This window comes from Simochromis diagramma, unplaced genomic scaffold (assembly GCF_900408965.1).
Source record: "Simochromis diagramma unplaced genomic scaffold, fSimDia1.1 OVJJ01000306.1, whole genome shotgun sequence".
NCBI classification, from domain to species: domain Eukaryota; kingdom Metazoa; phylum Chordata; class Actinopteri; order Cichliformes; family Cichlidae; genus Simochromis; species Simochromis diagramma.
Genome location: NW_024386787.1, coordinates 63,115 through 83,020, shown reverse-complemented (window position 1 = coordinate 83,020; position 19,906 = coordinate 63,115). Strand labels below are relative to the sequence as shown.

Genomic DNA, 19,906 nt, shown 5'->3' with positions numbered 1-19,906 from the left:
ATGGAGGAAGGAGCTGCAGAAACGCTCCTTCATGCATCGAGGATGCAGCAGTCTGTCACTGAAGCAGCTCTGCAGTTCAGCAGCATCTACATGCATGGGGTGGGAGACTCTGTCCATCAGAGATGTTATTTTGGCCAGAGTCCTTCTGTCTCCCACCACCTGCACTGGGTCCAGGGTGCATCCCAGAACAGAGCTGGCCTTCCTGATCAGTTTATCCAACCTCTTCCTCTCAGCTGCCGATAAACTGCTGCTCCAACATACCACACTGTAAAAAATGACAGATGCCACCACAGAGTCATAGAAGGTCTTTAAAAGCGCTCCCTGGACTCCAAATGACCTCAGCCGCCTCAGCAGGTAGAGTCTGCTCTGACCCTTCCTGTGTTGTGGCTCCAGTCCAGTTTATTATTCAGGTGAACTCCCAGGTACCTATAAGAGTCCACTATCTCAATGTCCACTCCCTGGATGTTCACCGCTGTCAGTGTGGTGGGTCTGCGTCTCCGGAAGTCCACCAACAACTCCTTGGTTTTCCCAGCGGTGATCAGCAGGTGGTTCTGCTGACACCAGTCCACAAAGTCCAGAGTCCACTGTCTGTACTCTGAGTCGTCCTCACCTGTGATGAGGCGACTATGGCAGAGTCGTCAGAGAACTTCTGTAGGTGGCAGCGTGGGGAGTTGATGGAGACGTCTGCAGTGTAGAGGGTGAAGAGGAACGGTGCCAGCACAGTTCCCTGTGGGGCCCCCGTACTGCAGACCAGCGTGTCAGAGACACAGCCCTGTGACCTCACATACTATGGGCGTCCTGTGAGGTAGTCCAGTGTCCACTGGGACATGTGGTGGTCCACTCCCAATAGCTCCAGCTTGTCTCTCAGAAGTCGTGGCTGGATGGTGTTGAAAGCACTGGAGAAATCAAAGAACATGATCCTCACAGAGCTTCCAGGCTTCTCCAGGTGAGTCAGAGCTCGGTGCAGGAGGTAGATGATGCGTCCTCCACCCCGATGCCAGGCTGGTGAGCAAACTGCAGCGGATCCAATGAAGACCTCACCAGGGGGCGCAGATGGTTTCCTCACTTGAAGTGCTGAGATAGAAAGAGTGGATTTTGGGGGAGGGGTGTGTATGTTGGAGTCCACAGAAGCCGGGGGTGGGTGTGATGGCTGGGAGCTGGGAGGTGTGAAGCTGAGAGGTGTGAAGTCCTGAGATGAAGGACAAGCAGTCCCTGAAGATGAAGGAGATTGCAGCAGGGGGGACGATGCTGTGGGAGGGGTGGGTGTTTGATCAAACCTATTAAAATATTTATTTAGGTCATTCACCCACCCCAAGTCTCCTGCAGCCTGGGGGGTTGGTTTTTGTCCTGAGATTGTCTTCAGGCTGTTCCAAACCCCTCTGATGTTGTCCTGTTGCAGCTGCTCTTCCACCTTCGTCCTGTAGTTTTCCTTTCCTTGCCTTATCTTCCATTTCAGCTTCTTCTGAACAACTCTCAGCTCCTGTTTGTCTCCAGATCTAAAGACTCTCTTCTTCTCCTTGAGGAGAGCCTTAATTTCAGGATTTATCCATGTCTTGTTGTTAGAAAAACACCGTACCTTTTTGATGGGCACGGTGTTGTCCACATAGAAGTTCACGTAATCCGTAATGCAGTCTGTGATGCTGCTGAGGTCATCCTCCAGGGGGCTGCAGAGTACACAGCCCCCTAACCCTAACACATGGAAACACATGGAAACATTGGAAATGATTTTTTGGTGCAGCAGCGGTCCCAGCTGCTCGCCTTTATCTAGACTGGGTCGGCTGCTGATCTCAATATAATCAATGTTTAAAGTTTTGTTCTCAGTGTTTCTGTGTTGCTGCGTATAGGATCTCCCAGCATCATCACTGTGCTGTCCAATCATTGTGTGCTAGGTTACCCTTATAGTGCGATGTGTGTTTGCACAAAGAGAAGCATGTGTGTCAAATATAAATAAGCACAGAACAGAAACAGCTGCTCGTTTCTTCTGTTTAGAGTCAAGTTAGTGTTTTGTGTCTTTGTTTGAGTCCTGATGTCGAGCAGAGGTGTGTGTAACTGCACTGGTCAGTGAACAGCAGCAGATCTACTCTTCATCTGTTTTAGGCCCAGTGAAAGATCTGAAGCAGAAATGGTGTCATTAGGAGAAGAAGAGGAGAACAAGTCCGGCGAGGAGGCAGCAGCTCTTAAAGATGAAACAGCAGCTCAGCCCTGAGCTCAGAGAGCTGCACATGAAAAAGCTCCTCAAGCAGATCCTGTCAGAGGTTTGTCATCAACAGGAGGAACTGTTCACATCATAGGATGAAGATGCTGTCAGCTGGATGAAGAAGGTTATTTAATGCAAACGTTCACACTGAAGTCAAATTGTTGTCGTGTTGAACAGATTCATGTACTGATCGTCTCCAGAAGGTTAGAAGAGCTTCAATGAATCATTAGAAACAACTTACAGCTGCACAGCTGTGTCAAACACATCTGTGTGTCATTGTGGGATTGTTGTGTTTCTACATGTGACACACGTCTAAAACATGCACACAATCTGAACACAAACAGGGACTCGTGTTCCCACAGCCAGATGCTGAGAGCCATTTCCTTGTAGTGCTGTGTCTACATACATGAACCATTAGATGTTATTGGAATGATTGTCAGCTCTGATAGTTTCATGTGTGTTTAGCTGGACGCTGTTTGATCCTCGACATGTTTAAAGGTGTCCAGTCCTGAGACACTGGGGCTGGAAACAGCTGTGATGTCATTGGACTGTCACACAGACAGAAGTGCATGAAGTGAGCAGCCGAGGAGCCGCTGATGTTTTGGATTCAACAGCATTTGAAAGGTCGACACGTTTGCACACAGAAAGCTGAATCTGTCATATGCCACAGTGAACTCACTGTTCAGTGTTTTTCAGGAAGCTTCTTAACTGCCTCTGCTGCCAAACAAGCAGCTGATGTCCTTGAGAAGAAGCTGAAGAAGTCTCCAACAACAAATACAGGAAGTGGACTTTCAAATACTAGATTCACTTTAGACTCACAGAGAAATGACTCAACCAGCTGTGTTTGATTGACTCCTTTGACTCTATGAAAGCTCAGTGTGTGTCTGCACACAGACTGTTGTGTTGGACTGTTATTCAGTTGTCTGCTGAATGTTTTCAAATGTCTGCATCTCAGCTGTGATGAGGCTGGGGGTCATGGGAGGCCACCGTAGCAGCCTCTTCAACATCATGACATCATCATAAATGCTGCTGGACTGTCTGATGGGCTGACGGTGAAAAAGCCGTCGGGAAGGAAACAGAAGACATTTCAGAGGCTGCAGCAGATTTCTTTGATTCGGGGCCTTTTTCAGCTTTATTGGACAGAGCAGTGAAGATAAGTGACAGCAAAGCAGAGAGAAAGGGGGCGTGGCCCGGGTCAAAGCCAGGCCAGCTGCTCTCCACCTCGTGGTCACCTGCTCATCCTAGTGAGCTCCACCAGCAGCCCTTTCACACACTTTACACTGTCAAACACTGTGTGTGGACCTCAGCTAACAACAGGCTACATTTAAGTCTGGACTACATGCTTTTATATTGTTTTTATTCCATCAGCAGCTCAACATCATGAGCAGCTTTGACATAAAGACATCAAACTCAAGCTGACTTTAAGCTACTTTTAATACAGGGGCTCAAAAACAACAACATCTTTATTATATATCAGGACAGAAAGTCATTTCATCTCAAAGGGAAACAGCTTTATTTGGAATAACCAGCACTATCAACTGGTTTGGGATCTCCACCAGTTTCATGTCTTTGCAGCTTCTCCAACAAAGTTCCTGTAAAATCAGCATGTTTGTCTTTATTGGTTTGATAGTGATTGATTATTCAGTCCCAATCTGCTGTCATCTAAAGAACAAAATGATGTTTCTATGAGTCACAAAGCTCCAGATGTTGTCGGCTTCACAAAGAAAACAAAGAACTTAAACACAAAGTGTTTGGAGCCAAAATGTTCCCAAGCTGCTCTTTTTGAAATGGCAGAGGTACAGTGGTGTCTAACAGCACACTGTGGAAGGCAAACATGTTATTGTTGGATGAAACTTCATGAATCCTTTGTAGATTTGAGCTGTTGGAGCCTTTCTTTTCTCTTCAGGTGTACAGATGCTGAGGAGGCAGGTGGAGCAGGTGGAGCTGTTGTGATGCTGCAGAGGGTGTGTCTTAGTAACTCTGTGAGGCAGAACTGGATCCAACATTGTGGATGTGTTGATGTTGGAGCCATTAAGAGTCTCTGGCCACACTGTAGGATTTCCCTTTGATCCACTGTGGGGGCATTTTGGAGTCTGTCAGTGAAACTCTTCCTGTTTGTGTTTGACTCCAGTTTATAGAAACAGGGAAATGTGTCATGCTTTTGTTCGGCCTCCACAAATACACACATTTGTTCATTGGTTGGACTTTTTGGAAGGAGACACATTGAAAACCATGTTAATAAGATCTTGTTGTTTCCTGTGGATCCGACACAGAGAGTGGACTTCAGACAGAAAGCGTGGAAGAGATTTTAGAGGCCGTGTGTGGCAACAGGAGGTTTCTGTGTGTTTGCTGATCTTACATGTGGAAAACAACACGTGATGTTTGTGAAGTTCTACAATGATCATTGTTCTCACAGCATTTTGAGTGGGAACAGTTCAAACTGGGAGTAGTGGGAGTTATTTACTGATTGAAACAAGCTGAATGTTTCTGTGACGATGAAGATCAGCAGCTCAGCTGATCAATGAACTGACATCTATCAGTCGTTTCATGAGATGAAGTCATCAGCAGACATTTGTTCTGACTGTGTGATGATGTCAGAACGTCAGGGCTCTGCTTTAGTCACTGCTTGATGATCATTGGCTCATTGTTGAATCCAGGGGCCCAGTCTGACCTCTGACCTTTGCTGCAGGTCTTCTGTGTTATCTCCACTTTCATGTCTGATCTTCTACTTGTAGTCCTGTGTCTATATATACAGTGGTTTTCAAAAGTATTCGTCCCCTTGAACTTTCCCACATTTTGTCCCATTACAGCCACAAACATGAATCAGTGTTATTGGAGTTCCAGGTGAAAGACCAACACAAAGTGGTGCACACGAGAGAAGTGGAACCAAAATCAGACATGACTCCAAACATTTTTTACAAATAAATAACTACAAAGTGGGGTGTGCGTAATTATTCAGCCCCCTGAGTCAACACTTTGCAGAACCAGCTTTTGCTGCAGTTCCAGCTGCCAGTCTTTTAGGGTCTGTCTCTGCCAGCTTTGCACATCTACAGACTGAAATCTTTGCCCATTCTTCTTTGAAACAGCTCCAGCTCAGTCAGATTAGATGGGCAGCGTTGGTGAACAGCAGAAATTGAAATTGCAGTGAAGTCAGCTAGAAACTTAGTGACGTGGACATCATGCAAAGACTGCCAGACTCTGTAATACTGCAAATGATCAGTGACTCAGGTTAACACTAAACTTTAAACGGCACCTCTGTGTCTCTGTGTGCTGAACATCTAGGATTGAGTCAGGCTGCATCAGCTGAAGCTGTTATTTGTATATATCAGTATTTTTATTCAGGTGTGGGGAAAATACGTAAGACTGCAGTGAAGCGATGCACCAGATGAATCCCTGGCCAAAGGTATCGTACTTAAATCAGACTACTGATCCAGCCACATCAGCCTTTTGTGAGGTCTGTTTAAAGTTGACTAAAAATGAACTGCAGGTTCCTGAGAGCTGGACTGTGAGCACAGAAACACATGTTCATACATACAGCTGCAGCAAACTTACATTAATTTTAAATAGATTTGTTACTCTGATGTCTGTCTCTGTGTTAGTCCTCTGACAGACTGGTGACCTGTCCAGATGTGCTCTACCTATGACTACTGGGACAGGCTCTAGCCTCTGTAATAGAAATGTTCTGTTATTCTCATTTAAAGTATTTAAGTGCTTATGCATATGCTTAGTTGTGACACTGTTACTGTTCAGTGAAAGTTTCTAAAACTAGATGAACTTACTTCAGCAGTTTGAGAAAACAACTCCCTTTACAGGTGCTGATAAGGCCACAAAACAGCACAACCATTGATCTGTTAGGTTTCATAGCGAGACACGTGAAGTGTGGTAGGATCAGTTTAACTTCCTCCCTCTTCCTTGGAATGCATAAAGGAGGAGGAGCACGACCTCTGTGGCAGCGCTGACATGACTGAACTGTGATGTTTGATGTGTGTTGGCGCAGTAATAAATAGCTTGATCACAGCTCTTTCTGTGTTGCAGACTTTATTTTAAAAATTCCATTTTTAAAAAAATAAATAAATAAATAAATTTTTATATATATATATATATATATATATATATATATTTTATTTTTTTTTTTTTTATCTTTATTTTTTTACATACATACATAGTTTTTTGTTGCCTTATGGTTCCAAGCGCTGTCACCAATCTTTGCATTTTGTTATTATCTCATGACACTTGTTTAATCAGCTACCATCTCTCCTGTGGACTTTTTAATGTCTACAGTCTCAGACCAACACAGCCCCGCCCTTCCCATATTAGATTCTTGATGAATGTGTGTTGTTGTTATTCAGCCTGGTTCAATGTGCCCCTTTCTAACTTTGAGCACCCGCCCCTTTAAACCTCTCTGCACGGCCCTGCACTGAACTCACTATCTTCTCCACCTAACAGCCTCCACATGTTCTCACTGTAATTTCCCCTCATGAATGAATTTATGCTGCACTAATGTGAATGTTTGCAGGGAAATCAAACGCATTTCACTCGCAGTACTCGAGCTGACTTACCTTTGATTGAATGACGACTTGTACGCGCTGACTCCACAGACAAGGTACGAAATATGTCAGGCTACGTCTTCAGGGTTTCTACTCCACGGCCGTATTTCATACGGGTCCACATTTCCAATGCACGCTATTTTCTGCAAGTACCGCCGCTTCGCCTCTGGACGCAATCGGTCTCTATACAGTCCGTTCTCTTTTGAGCTGCTTTTAAGCATCTTGTAATCGTCGTTCCAACACAGTGTGTTTGTTTTGATTCGTAGACCTCAAAAATGGTGCCGCACTGCCACAATGCATTGCGGCGTGACGTCAACTCCAAAGCCCTATCCACAGGTTTCTGTAAGAGCGTACGTAGGCTGCCATGACAGACCACTACTTCCGTTGTCCGGTTTAATACTTCCGGTTTCTCAAAGCGAGACCCAGCGTTCAGTCGTTGCTAACAACAAAATCAGTTACTTTGTGCGGTAATAAGTGGCTTTACCTGTTCGAAGATGAGCTCGGGTTCAACGTGTGCTGTCGTCGGCTGCCACAATAATTCAAGAAAACTGAAAAACGCATTAGAAACATTTTTCCTTGAGCATCAACAACTTAGAAAGGCCTGTCCGTGCCCACCGCCCTACGCACTGCACTCTATGCCGCGGAAGGAGGATCGGAAACTAGCGTGGCTGGCAGCTTTAAGACTCAAACACCCTCCAAAGAGAGTTTTTGTTTGCTCCTTTCATTTTATCGATAAAAAGCCCACAGAGCTACACCCCGACCCGGAGCTTTATCTGGGCTATGACCGACCCCCACCGAAGAAAAGAAGAAAGCTCACTCGGACCACTTTGAGTGTGACAGCTTCCAGTAAAACGAACAAAAACACAGTAGCGTGACTCCTTAATCACAGCCTTTGACCAGTCCAGTGTTTCTGTTTCAGTGATTTAAACATTGTGATATCCAGATAAGTGATATACCTTCCACAGAATAGCAGCATGGCTACATGATCTCCCTAATCTGGCGATACAGGAACAGCCGACTGTCTCCACTACTCCACTTTCTCTTAGCATTGCCCATGCTAAGTGTTTCGCTTGATTAATACTCTGGCTCGGCTCTACAGCTGCTTTAAGAAAAATAAAGTCGCCTTGTTTGTTGAGCAGTACTTTATCAATGTTGTTGCTGTGCAGGTAATTATACGCCTCGGTGCTCTTATAATTACACAATTCCTCGCCATCAACGCCTTCGGAAAATACAAGGTAATTAATAATGTCGATGTAGCTAACATCGGGCCATAGTTTCATGTCATCTACCCACTCCGTGAGAAGTGACGGGTGAGGCACTGCAACTGAACTGTCCTCGCTGCTTTTTAAAACATCTCTACTGTGTATCCGCCTTCGATGTGTTGCCATTTACTCCAGGTAAAAGAAACTGCAGTGAGAGAAATCTTTATCAACAGTGAAGGTGTAACCCCGCAACTGTCAACAACAGCGCAAGCGGAAGTATAAAACCGACTTCCGCTATGAATCGGGGTAATGGCGCGAAATCAGAAATACTGTGGATAGAACATGTTCTTTTTCATTGTCAAAATGATCAGGAATAAAGAAGAAAACTGATTCAAAACCTGTGGAACCTGCCAAAAAGCAAGTTTTACTGCAAAGGATTTCTAGATGTGAAGGTTTTGTGGCTTTTTTCAGTTTCTAAAACAAACTAATTTGTACAGAAGGATATGAAGATGTATATGTCTGATAGTGGGTTTTTTTTTTAGATTTAATATATTCATTTATCTCTTCACTTAATTTTTCTTTCTTTCTTTCTTTTTTTTTTTTGGCATGAGCGATTTCCGGTCCTCACTCCAAGCCAGTTGGTGGCGGTAATGCACCACATGTTCTATCACAGCTGCGTCCGAGAGGACAGGAAACGTCTGTATGCGTCTGCAAACCAGGTAACTACACTCAGCTGAGCCTCTCTGCTAGTCGTTATTAGTTGGGGGGTTTTGCGTCACTTTCTCTCGGCTTGATAAAGGGCTGTATAGAAATCTCTGGTACGTAACAAGTGACGTCATTTTTAGGGAGCGTCGCAGAGAAGTGAGGCTGTTTCTTTGTTTTTGTCGAGTTTTGATTGAAGACATGTTTTCAGTCCGTTTTTTACTCGTTTGTTTTTTCATTATTAACTTTACATTATCACAGAGAACAAGAAGGCGCTTTGTTTGTCACATTCACCTTAGTTTCATTTTTAAACTCAACACTATCATATAGTGTTTAGGCTTAGAATCAATATACTGAGTGGCAAGCAAATAACAGATAAAGACCATTATATTTCCAGTTAGTTGACAAAATTAATTCTATTTTAACAGCAAAGATTTTTTAGATTTATGTTTTGTTTGTTTTTGAAAGTCACAAACTTGTTTAAGTAGATTTGATCTCAAGTTGGATTTTCCATAACCGTTTTAACAATGACATATTTTTCTAGGTGATAAATGGCTGAGATGGCTGCAGCTGTACGTGTGAGGTACCTACATGTTTCAAGATGAATTTGCAGAGATGTTGGTGCTTACAGACATCACACTGCATTTTGTGATTTCGTAGCTATTGTTGTGATATTTTGGAGCTTCCCATGATCACCGTGACAGTCATTCATTTTAACATAACCTTTCTATTCCTTTCAGGAATCCTCATTTTTTTGGTGAGGAAGATCAGCAGCTGTGTCGACAGGCAACAGGTAACGGCATGCTTTTCTGTTAGTACTGTAGACCTTGGTCTGGTGCTCGTTTTTAGTTTAACACAGTATTTTCATTTGTCGAAGTGTAAAAAGCTACGAGGAGAAACAAACTTTAGTGAGTTCTGCAAAATGATTCCCACCATTGCACACTCTGTCAGCCTCCAGTGTGCCCTTTTTTTGTCCTTTAACTGAAGAAAGTCGGTAGTCAGAACATATGAGATAAGTGAGATCCTCATTTTGCCTGCTTATTTCAAGATACAACATTTTCACAAACTGCTGTAGGATAACCTTGCTATTTGTCTTTTCCAACACTTCTACATTCATCCATATTTCCTTGCCTTGTCTGCTTCTTTCCAGGTGAAAAGTACCTGAAATGGGTGAAAGATTTTGTTTCCAAAAACAAAAGCATGTGCGTTCACCTGAAGAAGCCAAGTGGTGCTGACCTGTGGATAGAAGAGCTTGAGAACACCAAATACGACGGGGATGATGATGAAGTATAAGAAATGCACAAAAACAAAAGTAACGCACTGAAGCACCAGGGCATCCATACGCGGCGCCATCTTGGATTTCGATCAGCAGGTCAAACCAAGTGGAGGGGTTTGTTTGTCCATAGAGATGCTTCCTTTTGTTTGTTTTAAGGTTTAAATGGATTTGTTGAATGTGTTTCTTTTCATCAATACTGCCATTTAGTTGTGTAAATGTGCATGTTAGAAGTGTGAAGAGGTTTTGTGTTTTAGATCATCTGTGTAGAGTATTAGATCCCTCAGTTTGAGTGAGTGGTACTGGCTGGGCAATTGGAGGGAAATTGATGGCCCTATTTAAAGCCAGTCTCTACCATAGTGATGGCTAAATGAAGCTTTCTGAAGCTTGTATTGAAAAACGGTTCATTACTCGAAGCTTTTCAACACAGTCCTCTCTGGTGACATCTGGTGGCCAAAAGTATGAAGAGCAGCTTGAATCCACAAAAGAAAACCAACTGCTTCATAATGACTGCTCACTCTACAGAGTGGAGTTCTGTCTGATATTGGGCCTCCGTTGTGTTGTTTTGAACGTGTATTTTTGGTGATAAAAAATGTTTTTTATTTGTTTCATAAATAATGTTGACCACTAAACTTTCCTTGTTTAAACAAGCACCATTGTGTGGTCTTTCTTTGCTTGTGACTTCTTGATGTTGGTAAATACAATAATTGAAAAATACCACGTTACATATAATATACATATAAAAAATGCACATTATGGAGTATGCTTCTGCTGTGAGGTCCTGCCTCCGTGTATTTATGCAATTAATCGCTAGACAGGTATATTTATAAATAATATTATATTAGGTAAATTTTCCCAGACATATTTTTGACCTGGGGGTAGAACTGATTGTGAACTGGAAAGGGAAAATGCTTATGAACTTGCAAATTAAAAACATGATGCATTTAAAGTAACACTTTTTAATTTTTATTTAAAAAGAAAATTTGTTCTAGTGTGTGATGGCCGAAACTGTTCCTTTTCGTGGAGAGGAGGTCTATTATCTTGTTAATAATTTCACCTCCTCACTACGTACGACTCTGGATACTGTAGCTCCTGTGAAAACTAAGGTCTCTAATCAGAAGTACCTGACTCCGTGGTATAATTCTCAAACACATAGCCTAAAGCAGATGACTCGTAAGCTGGAGAGGAAATGGCGTGTCACAAATTTAGAGGATCATCATTTAGCCTGGAGAAATAGTTTGCTGCTTTATAAGAAAGCCCTCTGCAAAGCCAGAACATCTTACTATTCATCACTGATTGAAGTAAATAAGAACAACCACAGGTTTCTCTTCAGCTCTGTAGCCAGGCTGCATGCATTCCATTCCATTCCCATGATGCATTGAGTTTTTCCTTTCCAGTCACCTTTCTCACTCACTATGTATTAATAGACCTCTCTGCATTGAATCATATCTGTTATTAACCTCTGTCTCTCTTCCACAGCATGTCTTTATCCTGTCTTCCTTCTCTCACCCCAACCGGTCGCAGCAGATGGCCCCGCCCCTCCCTGAGCCTGGTTCTGCTGGAGGTTTCTTCCTGTTAAAAGGGAGTTTTTCCTTCCCACTGTTGCCAAAGTGCTGCTCATAGGGGGTCATATGATTGTTGGGTTTTTCTCTGTATCTATGAAGCGCCTTGAGGCGACTTTTGTTGTGATTTGGCGCTATATAAATAAAATTGAATTGATTGGAAGGTTGGTGGTTTGATCCTTGGTTTCCCAAGGATGAACTGCGGTGCAAATATTGTTGGGCCAAACATTAACCCCAAGTTGCCCTGCCCGTTCATCGAAGTGTAAATGTGTGTGAATGTTATTTGTTTACACTTGAGTTTAGAAGTGCTTGTGTGAGTGGGTGAATGTGGCATTTTGTATACAGCGCTTTGAGTACACCAGGAGAGTAGAAAAGCGTTATATAGAAATTAGTCCATCAACAAAAGTGATACAGAGAAATAAATAGTTTTTTAATAGATAAAATGAACATTTAAACACTGTTTCTCCATTTATTGATTTATATCTTTTATGAAATCATTTTAAGCACAGCCTTTTTCAAGTTGCACACAAGGAAGCTGCATTTACAAAAACTCATTTTAAAAACCTGTTTCCTGATTTCCATCCCAGCCCTTTGTCTCACGTAGCACTGAGTCTTTTGTCACTTGAAATTTCTCATCTATTCATACATAATCTTTCATGTCTGTCTTGCTTACTGACAATTGATAGAGACAGTTCTCCTTACTCAGGAGCCGAGGTATTAAAAATAGCCAAAAAGCTATTTTTAATACCTCGATCTACACACAATATTAAACTCTAACTATTATATAAGACATCGCAGCAAGCCACAACAAATCACTCATAGTTTGCCATTTGTCTAATGTTACAGGATTTTAAAATGATTATTAATTATTTTATGGCACATTTATCCCAGAAGGTCTGATGAATTGCTTGGTTTTCCTCCTCTAGCGCCTTACTTCATGTCTTTGTTCATTCAGACCACATATTCAGTGTTTGCATTTTATGTGAGTATTTCCTTAATGTGATGCTTGACTGAATTTCAGAAGGAAGAACTTTATTTTGTAAGCTATGAAATGAAATGTTTTACAAACTGAGGCAAAGGTGCAAATTGAGTACATGTGAGGAAATAAAATGTTGTTGTTATTGACTATTTTGCCCAAAGGTAATTATGTTGTTAAAAGAATTTCATTCCAGTCTGATTGAAATTAAATTTCCATCAGCATTTCTTTGGGCTTTGCAACTTTTAATTACAATTATTTAATGCACTGAATGTTTACGTCAGCCTCAAAAAATGTTTGCAATGTCCTTGATTGAAGTTTCCTTCCTGGAAATTTGTTGCTGCTTTAGTATTTTGGCATCAGCAAAAAGAAACTAATGGATTGATAACTAAAAAGACAGCCCTGAAACCTCAGCCACACCCTGTGTGAGCTATCTATAAAGATGGAGCAGCCGAACACCTGCTGCATCCAGCAAACACCTGGTACAACAGGTAAGCCTCCTCATATCATCTCCCTGCACGCTGAATCCTCTACGTAGGGAAATCTCAGATATCTGATTCTCTTCATGTGGATGTTGTCTGCTCAGCATTTTCATTGGGAGAAAAGTTAACATCCAGATGAACAGAATCAGCTGTTGGGCTGCCCGTATCCCACTTATTTGCCTTTCTATTCCAGCAGTTACATTCATTGAAGTTCTTTTTAAACAGTGCTGTTCAGATTGTGACTGTAGGTTAACTGCAGAGGACCAACATCATGACTCCAGCCTTTTTCTTCTCCGTCTGCCTGTCAATGACAGCCGTTTGTCTGGTAAGCTTGACTCTTCCAGCAAAGGCATTAAATGTTGTTCAACACTGCCGGCTGTTCTGTGAAAGTAATTCTAACCGTGTCTGCTTAACAGACATGGCTGCTTGTTATGAGCGTTTAAGCGTGACACAGTTGAAGTATTTTCACATAATAGTTTTTGTTTGCCAACAACAACATTTGTCAGTGTGATTTCAAATGTGATTAAGAATAAGTTGAAAATGTCTTGTTTTTTATTGCAGAGGGCTGCTGTCATTAGAAATATAACTGGTGCGTTCAGTGATGAAATACTTCCAGCATATTGAGGTGTTTTTAATATAAGAGCTCAAAGTTAATCTGCTGGTTTCCTCTTGTATCCACAGATGAGTCTCTGGGTGCCTCAGCGATCATTGAAAAAGTCAATGCTAACTCAAGTAAGTGAAGGTTTACAAAATAAAACTCTTTTTTGTTAACATATAAATTCTGGATAAAAATGAAAGATCCCTGAGAACTGACAAGTTAACATACAATAAACTCCCAACAGACACAATGATCAATCAGCCTTTTGGTCATTTACTGGCTTGTCTTAGTCAGCTGTTTGATTTGTGTTATTATCAAACATTGTAATTATGCGATCAATAAAGTAAATGCTGTAAGCATTTACCTCTTTGTTTTGACATAACTGAGCAAATGGCAGCCTAAGTATCGAGCATTTAACCACTCTGTTTGTTGTTCTGCAGCAAAAGTGTTGGTTCATGGTGACATTGTGCCCACTGCCCACCACGAGCAGGTCCGCTCTGACAGAGATCTGCATGTGAGGATCCTTACCGCGAACATCATCCCAGGTCAGCTGAACTACCCAAAACGTTGGTTACAGTTAACTTAGTACACAATGGGACATCCTCCTGTTTCACAGCAGTGTACATATTACAAGTAATCTGTGCTTTTCCAAGCACATAAAACACTGCAGTTCAAGCGAGCACTGCATAGAAGATTTTGTTTGTATTTCTTTAGTCCCAAGACTATCAAACAAATGACCACAGGAGAGATTAGCTAGCATTTCGATGTATCCATCTTCAAAGAGCTGAGACTGAAGACGGATTTTGAAGTGGAAGCATATAAAAACATGTCATATTTTCTGGAAATCTCTGTTTAGGACAAGAGCACAACTTTGTGAAAGTGCAGACCAACAATTTGGGGACTCCCTATGACTTCAACTCCGTCATGCACTATGGCAGGTGAGTTGCTGTGTGAGATGGACTTTGTAAGGTTTTATATTTCCTTACATGTTTTGCATTTTCTGCAAGGAAATGTAATCCAGACTAACAAAAACATGCACACACTCAGTGGGGAATGGATTTTTAATGTTAAATACTTCATGGGCCCATTTTCTCCTCTGTTTTCCTGATATAACTGCGTATGTGTGTTTGTGTGCTGTTGTTTGTTCTTTTAGATTCGACTTCTCCAAGAATGGGCAGCCAACCATTGTTGCCAGGTCCAATCCTAATCTTAATTTTGGAAATGCTTTCCAAATGAGTCCCAATGACATCGCCCGTGTAAACAGGCTTTATGGATGCTGTGAGTTATTAAGACACACCCACAAAAAAGAAATTTGCTATCTTTTTGTTCGAAGCAAGTACTGATCGGAGTTGATTTTTTTTTCCTAACCAGAAATTCAGCAAGAACCTTCAACTTTGCATCCAGACTCTTCAGATGCCCAAACACCAGCATTACACCAAGGGATTGGATCCACTATAGTTAAAAATGATAAAAGAAACATAAAGTGTGCTGCAAATATCACATTTATGGAGTTGAAGTTCTGGGTCTTTGTTTTACGAGCTAAATGGCAGGCTTATATACCAGAGGGTGATGGTGTTATCTCGCTTTCTGTTGAGGTTTTCTCCCCTTTTGTTAGACTATAAACTATCAGTTTGATAATTAACTTTGTAACTGTAAATGATGCAGACATAGAACCAAACCTTGCCACTGCGACATGTCTCAAAACTTTTTGTTTGGCAAAACAGCAAAGTGAAAAAATATGTGAACAAAACAAAAAGTCAAATCTTTCATGGAATGATCATGACTGCTGTCTTATACATGACCAACATGTATCAACAAGATATAGTGTGTAGATATAGTCCAGTGTCACCAGTGTAAGAGGAGGAATCTTTCTTCTCACAATGTCTTCTAATTTTTCTTGCTTTTGTTTTTCGAGGGGTTTTATCTTTGGTTTGTTGTCTCTTTCTGTAAGAAGTGCTATCAAATAAAATTCCATATTTCAAGCAACAGGGGGCAGTATTGTTTCATTATTATATTTTAAGTTATTTTAGAAATATGTGTTTTGCTTAAAGTTGGACAGAATGTTACAGGTGCCTTTTTAATGTGCAACAAATGTAACAAATGCACAAATACTACTACATAAATACATGTTCTGCATTTAAAATCCTACCAAACATCAGAAAACTGAAACCAGAGAGTGGATCATGTCTCTCAAGATTAGAGTGCTACTTCTTCTTGTGTAGGGTGGAGTCAGTTCAGTGCAAGTGTTTAGATTGAGAAGATTAACCCTCATAATGTCCTCCCAATTTCCATACACCTGTGGTCCTCAGGGGTCAAAAATGTCCTGTTAGATTAGAATATTATTTTATGCCATGTTAGACCCCTAATTAAAGATTGTGAATTATTATGTAGTTTTAGTTTGCATTATTCTCCTGAATTAGAAGAAGCTGACAACTATTGCATTAGTTAAACTGATTTGCATTAAAGTAGACTGCTGATTTATTGTGAATGAATGATATTGTTTATGATGCATTATACTGCTGAGTTATAAGAAATACTGTTGGCAGAAAGTCATCGCCTTGTTTGTCTGATTAGAAGAGAACATGCTGGAGTTTTCTGCCCCATCTCAGCAGGAGCAGATAAACAGGGAGCCAAGGTCGTAGCTTAGGCGCCGTGTGAGAGAAAGCATGTGAGTGTTTAGGCTTTTTATGATAAGGTGGAGGCACCAGAGGCTATAAGAGTTTGAGCAATGCTCCACCATTTTGAGATCTGAGGCTGTCTGCATACAGTGTCCATCTCCCACGCGTGTGATCATTAAAATCATCGTTTGACTCAACCCGGCCGGACCAGTGTTGTTATTGTGGTTTTTCTCTTGTGTCCATCCCCAATTTGAACTCGTAACATTTTGGGGGCTCGTCCTGTGGTATTGGGGTGGAATTTAAAGGTTTGGACGGTCCGAGGTTGTCGAACGGACAGGCACGAGCCAGTGGTCTGACGTGAGTGGGCATAAGCCGGCTTATCTAAAGGTAAGGCACTACCTGTTGAACTATTTCCAAAGTGTGCCGAATTGGATATGACTAAATTAAAGTCTACTCACTGAAATTACTGGTAGAGGGTCTGTTTTGATTTTGATGAGAATCACCGTGCGTTATGCAGTTAAAGTTGCTTAAGAAATCAGACCACAGGCTGTTCTGGAGGAAACAGATACTGTTTAATTGATATGTTAAAATTTGTCAAAATTGTGTAGGTGAAAATTGTTATAGGACGGCACTGGAAGATGCTAAGAAGCACATAGCCCGGAGGTTACGCTCCCTCCTGGCCGTGGACGCGCGGTCTTGACCTGTCGGCGAACAGGGTTAGTTCAGTTTGGCTTAACTGTGGGGTACAGGGCATCCTGAGAATAAGCTAGGAGTTAGAGTCTCCTCACCGTTTTAAACAGTGTCATGTGCTTTTTTGGACACAGTTAAATTGAGTTAGGGATTTTAGAAATCAGGCCATAGGCTGTTCTGGAGGTAACAGATACTGGTTAATTGATTACAAAAGTGAGACTTTCTTCGGTGAGACCCGTTATTTTAAATTTGTCGAAATTTGTTAGGTGCTGAATCTGTCAGGCCTGTCAGTGGTTGTAAATATAAGACGTCTTTGTAATATAAAATAATAGAGTTTTGTCTGAGCTTTGTGTGACCCTCTGTGTGACGACAGCACACTGCAGCGCTGCGAGCTATTTTTAGACTGTGTGTGAAGATGCAAATGAGCTGTGAGGCGCACAGAGGACTTTGCTTCCTGTTTAGCGTGTTATTGAGTTTTATAAGTTTGAGTTGCAAATAATGATACATGCCTGTAATTAAAACGCTGATTTTGCTGATTATAATATTATAAATAAGGTTTTGAATGACTACGCTGAATGTTTGATGTTCGGCTGGGTTTTGATATAGAAGAGACAAATCGTGCATGATTTAGACCGGCACGTCAGTCGGCAGAGTAAGATTGTGATGAAGATGATATTAAATAAATCTCTCAGTGTGTTGATACAGGTGGCTACGGGCCTGGACCAACTGCCCCCACAAGCACAGCGGCCGAAGCAAACTATAGTTATGGAAACCAAATTCAGCAAGAATCAGCAGCTGTGGAAAAGACAGCAGCTAGCAGAGAATTAAAGGAGGAATTAAGAGGAGTTTTTAACATATAACATTGGGCCCAACAGACTTGTGGAGGTTGGGAAGGCGTCCGGAGCATCACAACAAAAGGTGAAACAAAAACACACACAAGCAGAGAAATGTGAGAGAAAGGCACGTGTTAGAGAAATGCCTCGTTTGAGAAAAAAGTGGAATTAATCCACCTATAAACGCACATACATGCAATGAAGAAACAGCTTACATTCATGAACGTGTGAAGACTTTACAGCAAGTTTAAAGCAGTGAAACTTAACATACACCCGCCGTTAAATAATAAAGTTTATCCAGTACTAACAAATAAACTCTCTGGGTTGCAGGACAACAACTTAACTTAAAAAAATAAAAATAAAAAACTGGTCTGACCAACCAGTGACGATACAACAAATTTAGTGGCTAGAAAGAGTCAAATTGTGACGTGTTTTCTGCTGATTGATTAATACAAGTGATTACTGAATGAAAGAAAAGTCCATTTTGGTGCTTTAAACATGATCTTAAGAATTTTAACATGTACCTGTGTTGTCCTGTCAGCTTGGTGGGTTATGAGTTGATTATATGATATATTATATATATAAGAGAAAAAACAAAAAAAGGGGGAGAGAAGGTTGACACAGGGCTCGGTCCCGGTGTTTCTCCCCTCTCTGAGTGACGCAGCCAATAAAACATCATTCTGGTTCGTTCGATTTTGTTTTGTTTTGTTTTTTCTCTTTCCTTTTTCTCTTCATGCTTGGTTACAGGCTGCTTTGTCGGCCCTGAAAGCCGAGGCTGACCCTGGACTCCTGCCCTCCCTCCCTACCATCTTTGCTCTCTCCTCCACCATCTTGGATGTGACCCTGACCAAATGCTATAGCAGCTGGACACACAACAACAACTGGAAGATGTCAACAGCGCTGCAGGAAAACGATCTTATGCAGCGGAGACGGAGAACATTAAACCTAAGGCCCGTTTCATTACACGGGGGAGATTTCCAGACAGCTTCAGCTGACAGAGCTGTGACGAGACGCCCATTAAGCCCGGAGGAAAAGTGAGGCCGAGCAAAACAACGCTGACTTTAACCACGCTGCATTAAAACTGTGCAGGACAGTGACGGGCCAACACTGATGATCGGGCAGAGAAAAATGGCGTGCCAGAGACAGGAGGACTAACTGAGGTCAGGAGGTACCTCAGAATGGACAAAAGCACCAGGAGAAGATAAGCTGAAGGCACAGGTGTCGGGGCTCGGCCAGGAGCTGACCTCTGAGAAGAGCCGAACAGCAGAGCCGTAGAAGGCCGTGGAGCAAAGCAAGGGAAACATCAATGGACTTCAATCTGATGTGTACGGAAAAGACTGAGGTTTCTGTCCTCAGTGAGAGCTCAAGACATCAGAGCAGAAACTGAGCATGGCTCAAGAGGAGCTGGCTGATAATGGAACCCATCAGACTTGCAGTCCCAGACACTGGACGTGAAGTCAGGCCGGAGCTTGCCGGGGCCAGATGAGCATCCCAGAAACTTCCTTGAGGCCTTTGTTAAGCTAACAGAACAAACACTGAGGTCTTCCACTGGGGAAGTTGCTGCTGCAGACTCTCATTTACACCCTCTGGATGTCAGCCGTTTCTGCCTGCAACAAATGGACAGCAGCTGCAATTGTACAGGCATAGAAACGGACTCCTCATACATGTGATATCTGCGACTGAGGGGCGAGTGTCGTGGAGGTATTGACACGGTGAGGACACAGGACTTTAATCAGCATGACCAATGGACGCAAACAGACTGAAAATGGAGGAGGGCAGGATCCAGGGCACGCTTCAGGCCGTGGTTTACCCCGAACACCAGAACAGGAAAGTGATGAACACAAACACCCACACAAACACACACATCTACATGCACCGACTCAGAGTGAAAAGAAACACACATATGAACATATACACTCGTTGATTGAGTGAGAATTGACGCACACACACACAAATTGAAATGCTGATTCAATTCACTGAGAAGTGATACACACACGCGCTGATGCAATGAAGAATGCTTTACTAACAAATGCTGCACACAAACATCCAAATACAGAATCTGTTACAACAACAAGAACCCATTGATTATTTATTGGTTAAATGTATTTCATGTCATCTAAAGGGCATTTGTGTAGATTTAGGGTACAGGGTTTAAAGCAGTTTTGCTATGAAAACATTGTCTGTGTGTGATGTCTGTTATGGCTCAAGCCTCCACTGAATTGTTTT

At 42.0% G+C, this 19,906-nt stretch overlaps 1 protein-coding gene and 1 long non-coding RNA gene across 2 annotated transcripts; both read left to right on the top strand.

Annotated features, from left to right (window-relative positions):
- The first annotated feature begins 1,732 nt into the window (after positions 1 to 1,732).
- Positions 1,733 to 3,916, top strand: LOC120728267. Its single transcript, XR_005694664.1, has 2 exons — positions 1,733 to 2,821; positions 2,894 to 3,916. It is a non-coding gene; the product is annotated as an uncharacterized LOC120728267 (long non-coding RNA).
- Positions 3,917 to 12,822: 8,906 nt separating this feature from the next.
- LOC120728266 (low choriolytic enzyme-like) lies at positions 12,823 to 15,527 on the top strand. Its single transcript, XM_040023066.1, has 8 exons — positions 12,823 to 12,950; positions 13,167 to 13,266; positions 13,503 to 13,530; positions 13,623 to 13,673; positions 13,980 to 14,084; positions 14,396 to 14,477; positions 14,693 to 14,817; positions 14,911 to 15,527. Coding segments are annotated over exons 2-8 (447 nt in total). The 5' UTR covers positions 12,823 to 12,950; positions 13,167 to 13,212; the 3' UTR covers positions 14,913 to 15,527.
- Positions 15,528 to 19,906: the final 4,379 nt, after the last annotated feature.

What these genes read in the sequence shown, in the direction of transcription:
- LOC120728266 (XM_040023066.1), top strand. Translation starts at nt 13,213, where the DNA reads ATGACTCCAGCCTTTTTCTTCTCCGTCTGCCTGTCAATGACAGCCGTT. An exon ending in CAATGACAGCCGTTTGTCTG is followed by an intron (nt 13,267 to 13,502) that starts GTAAGCTTGACT and finishes TTTTTATTGCAG; the next exon opens with AGGGCTGCTGTCATTAGAAA. An exon ending in TCCGTCATGCACTATGGCAG is followed by an intron (nt 14,478 to 14,692) that starts GTGAGTTGCTGT and finishes TTGTTCTTTTAG; the next exon opens with ATTCGACTTCTCCAAGAATG.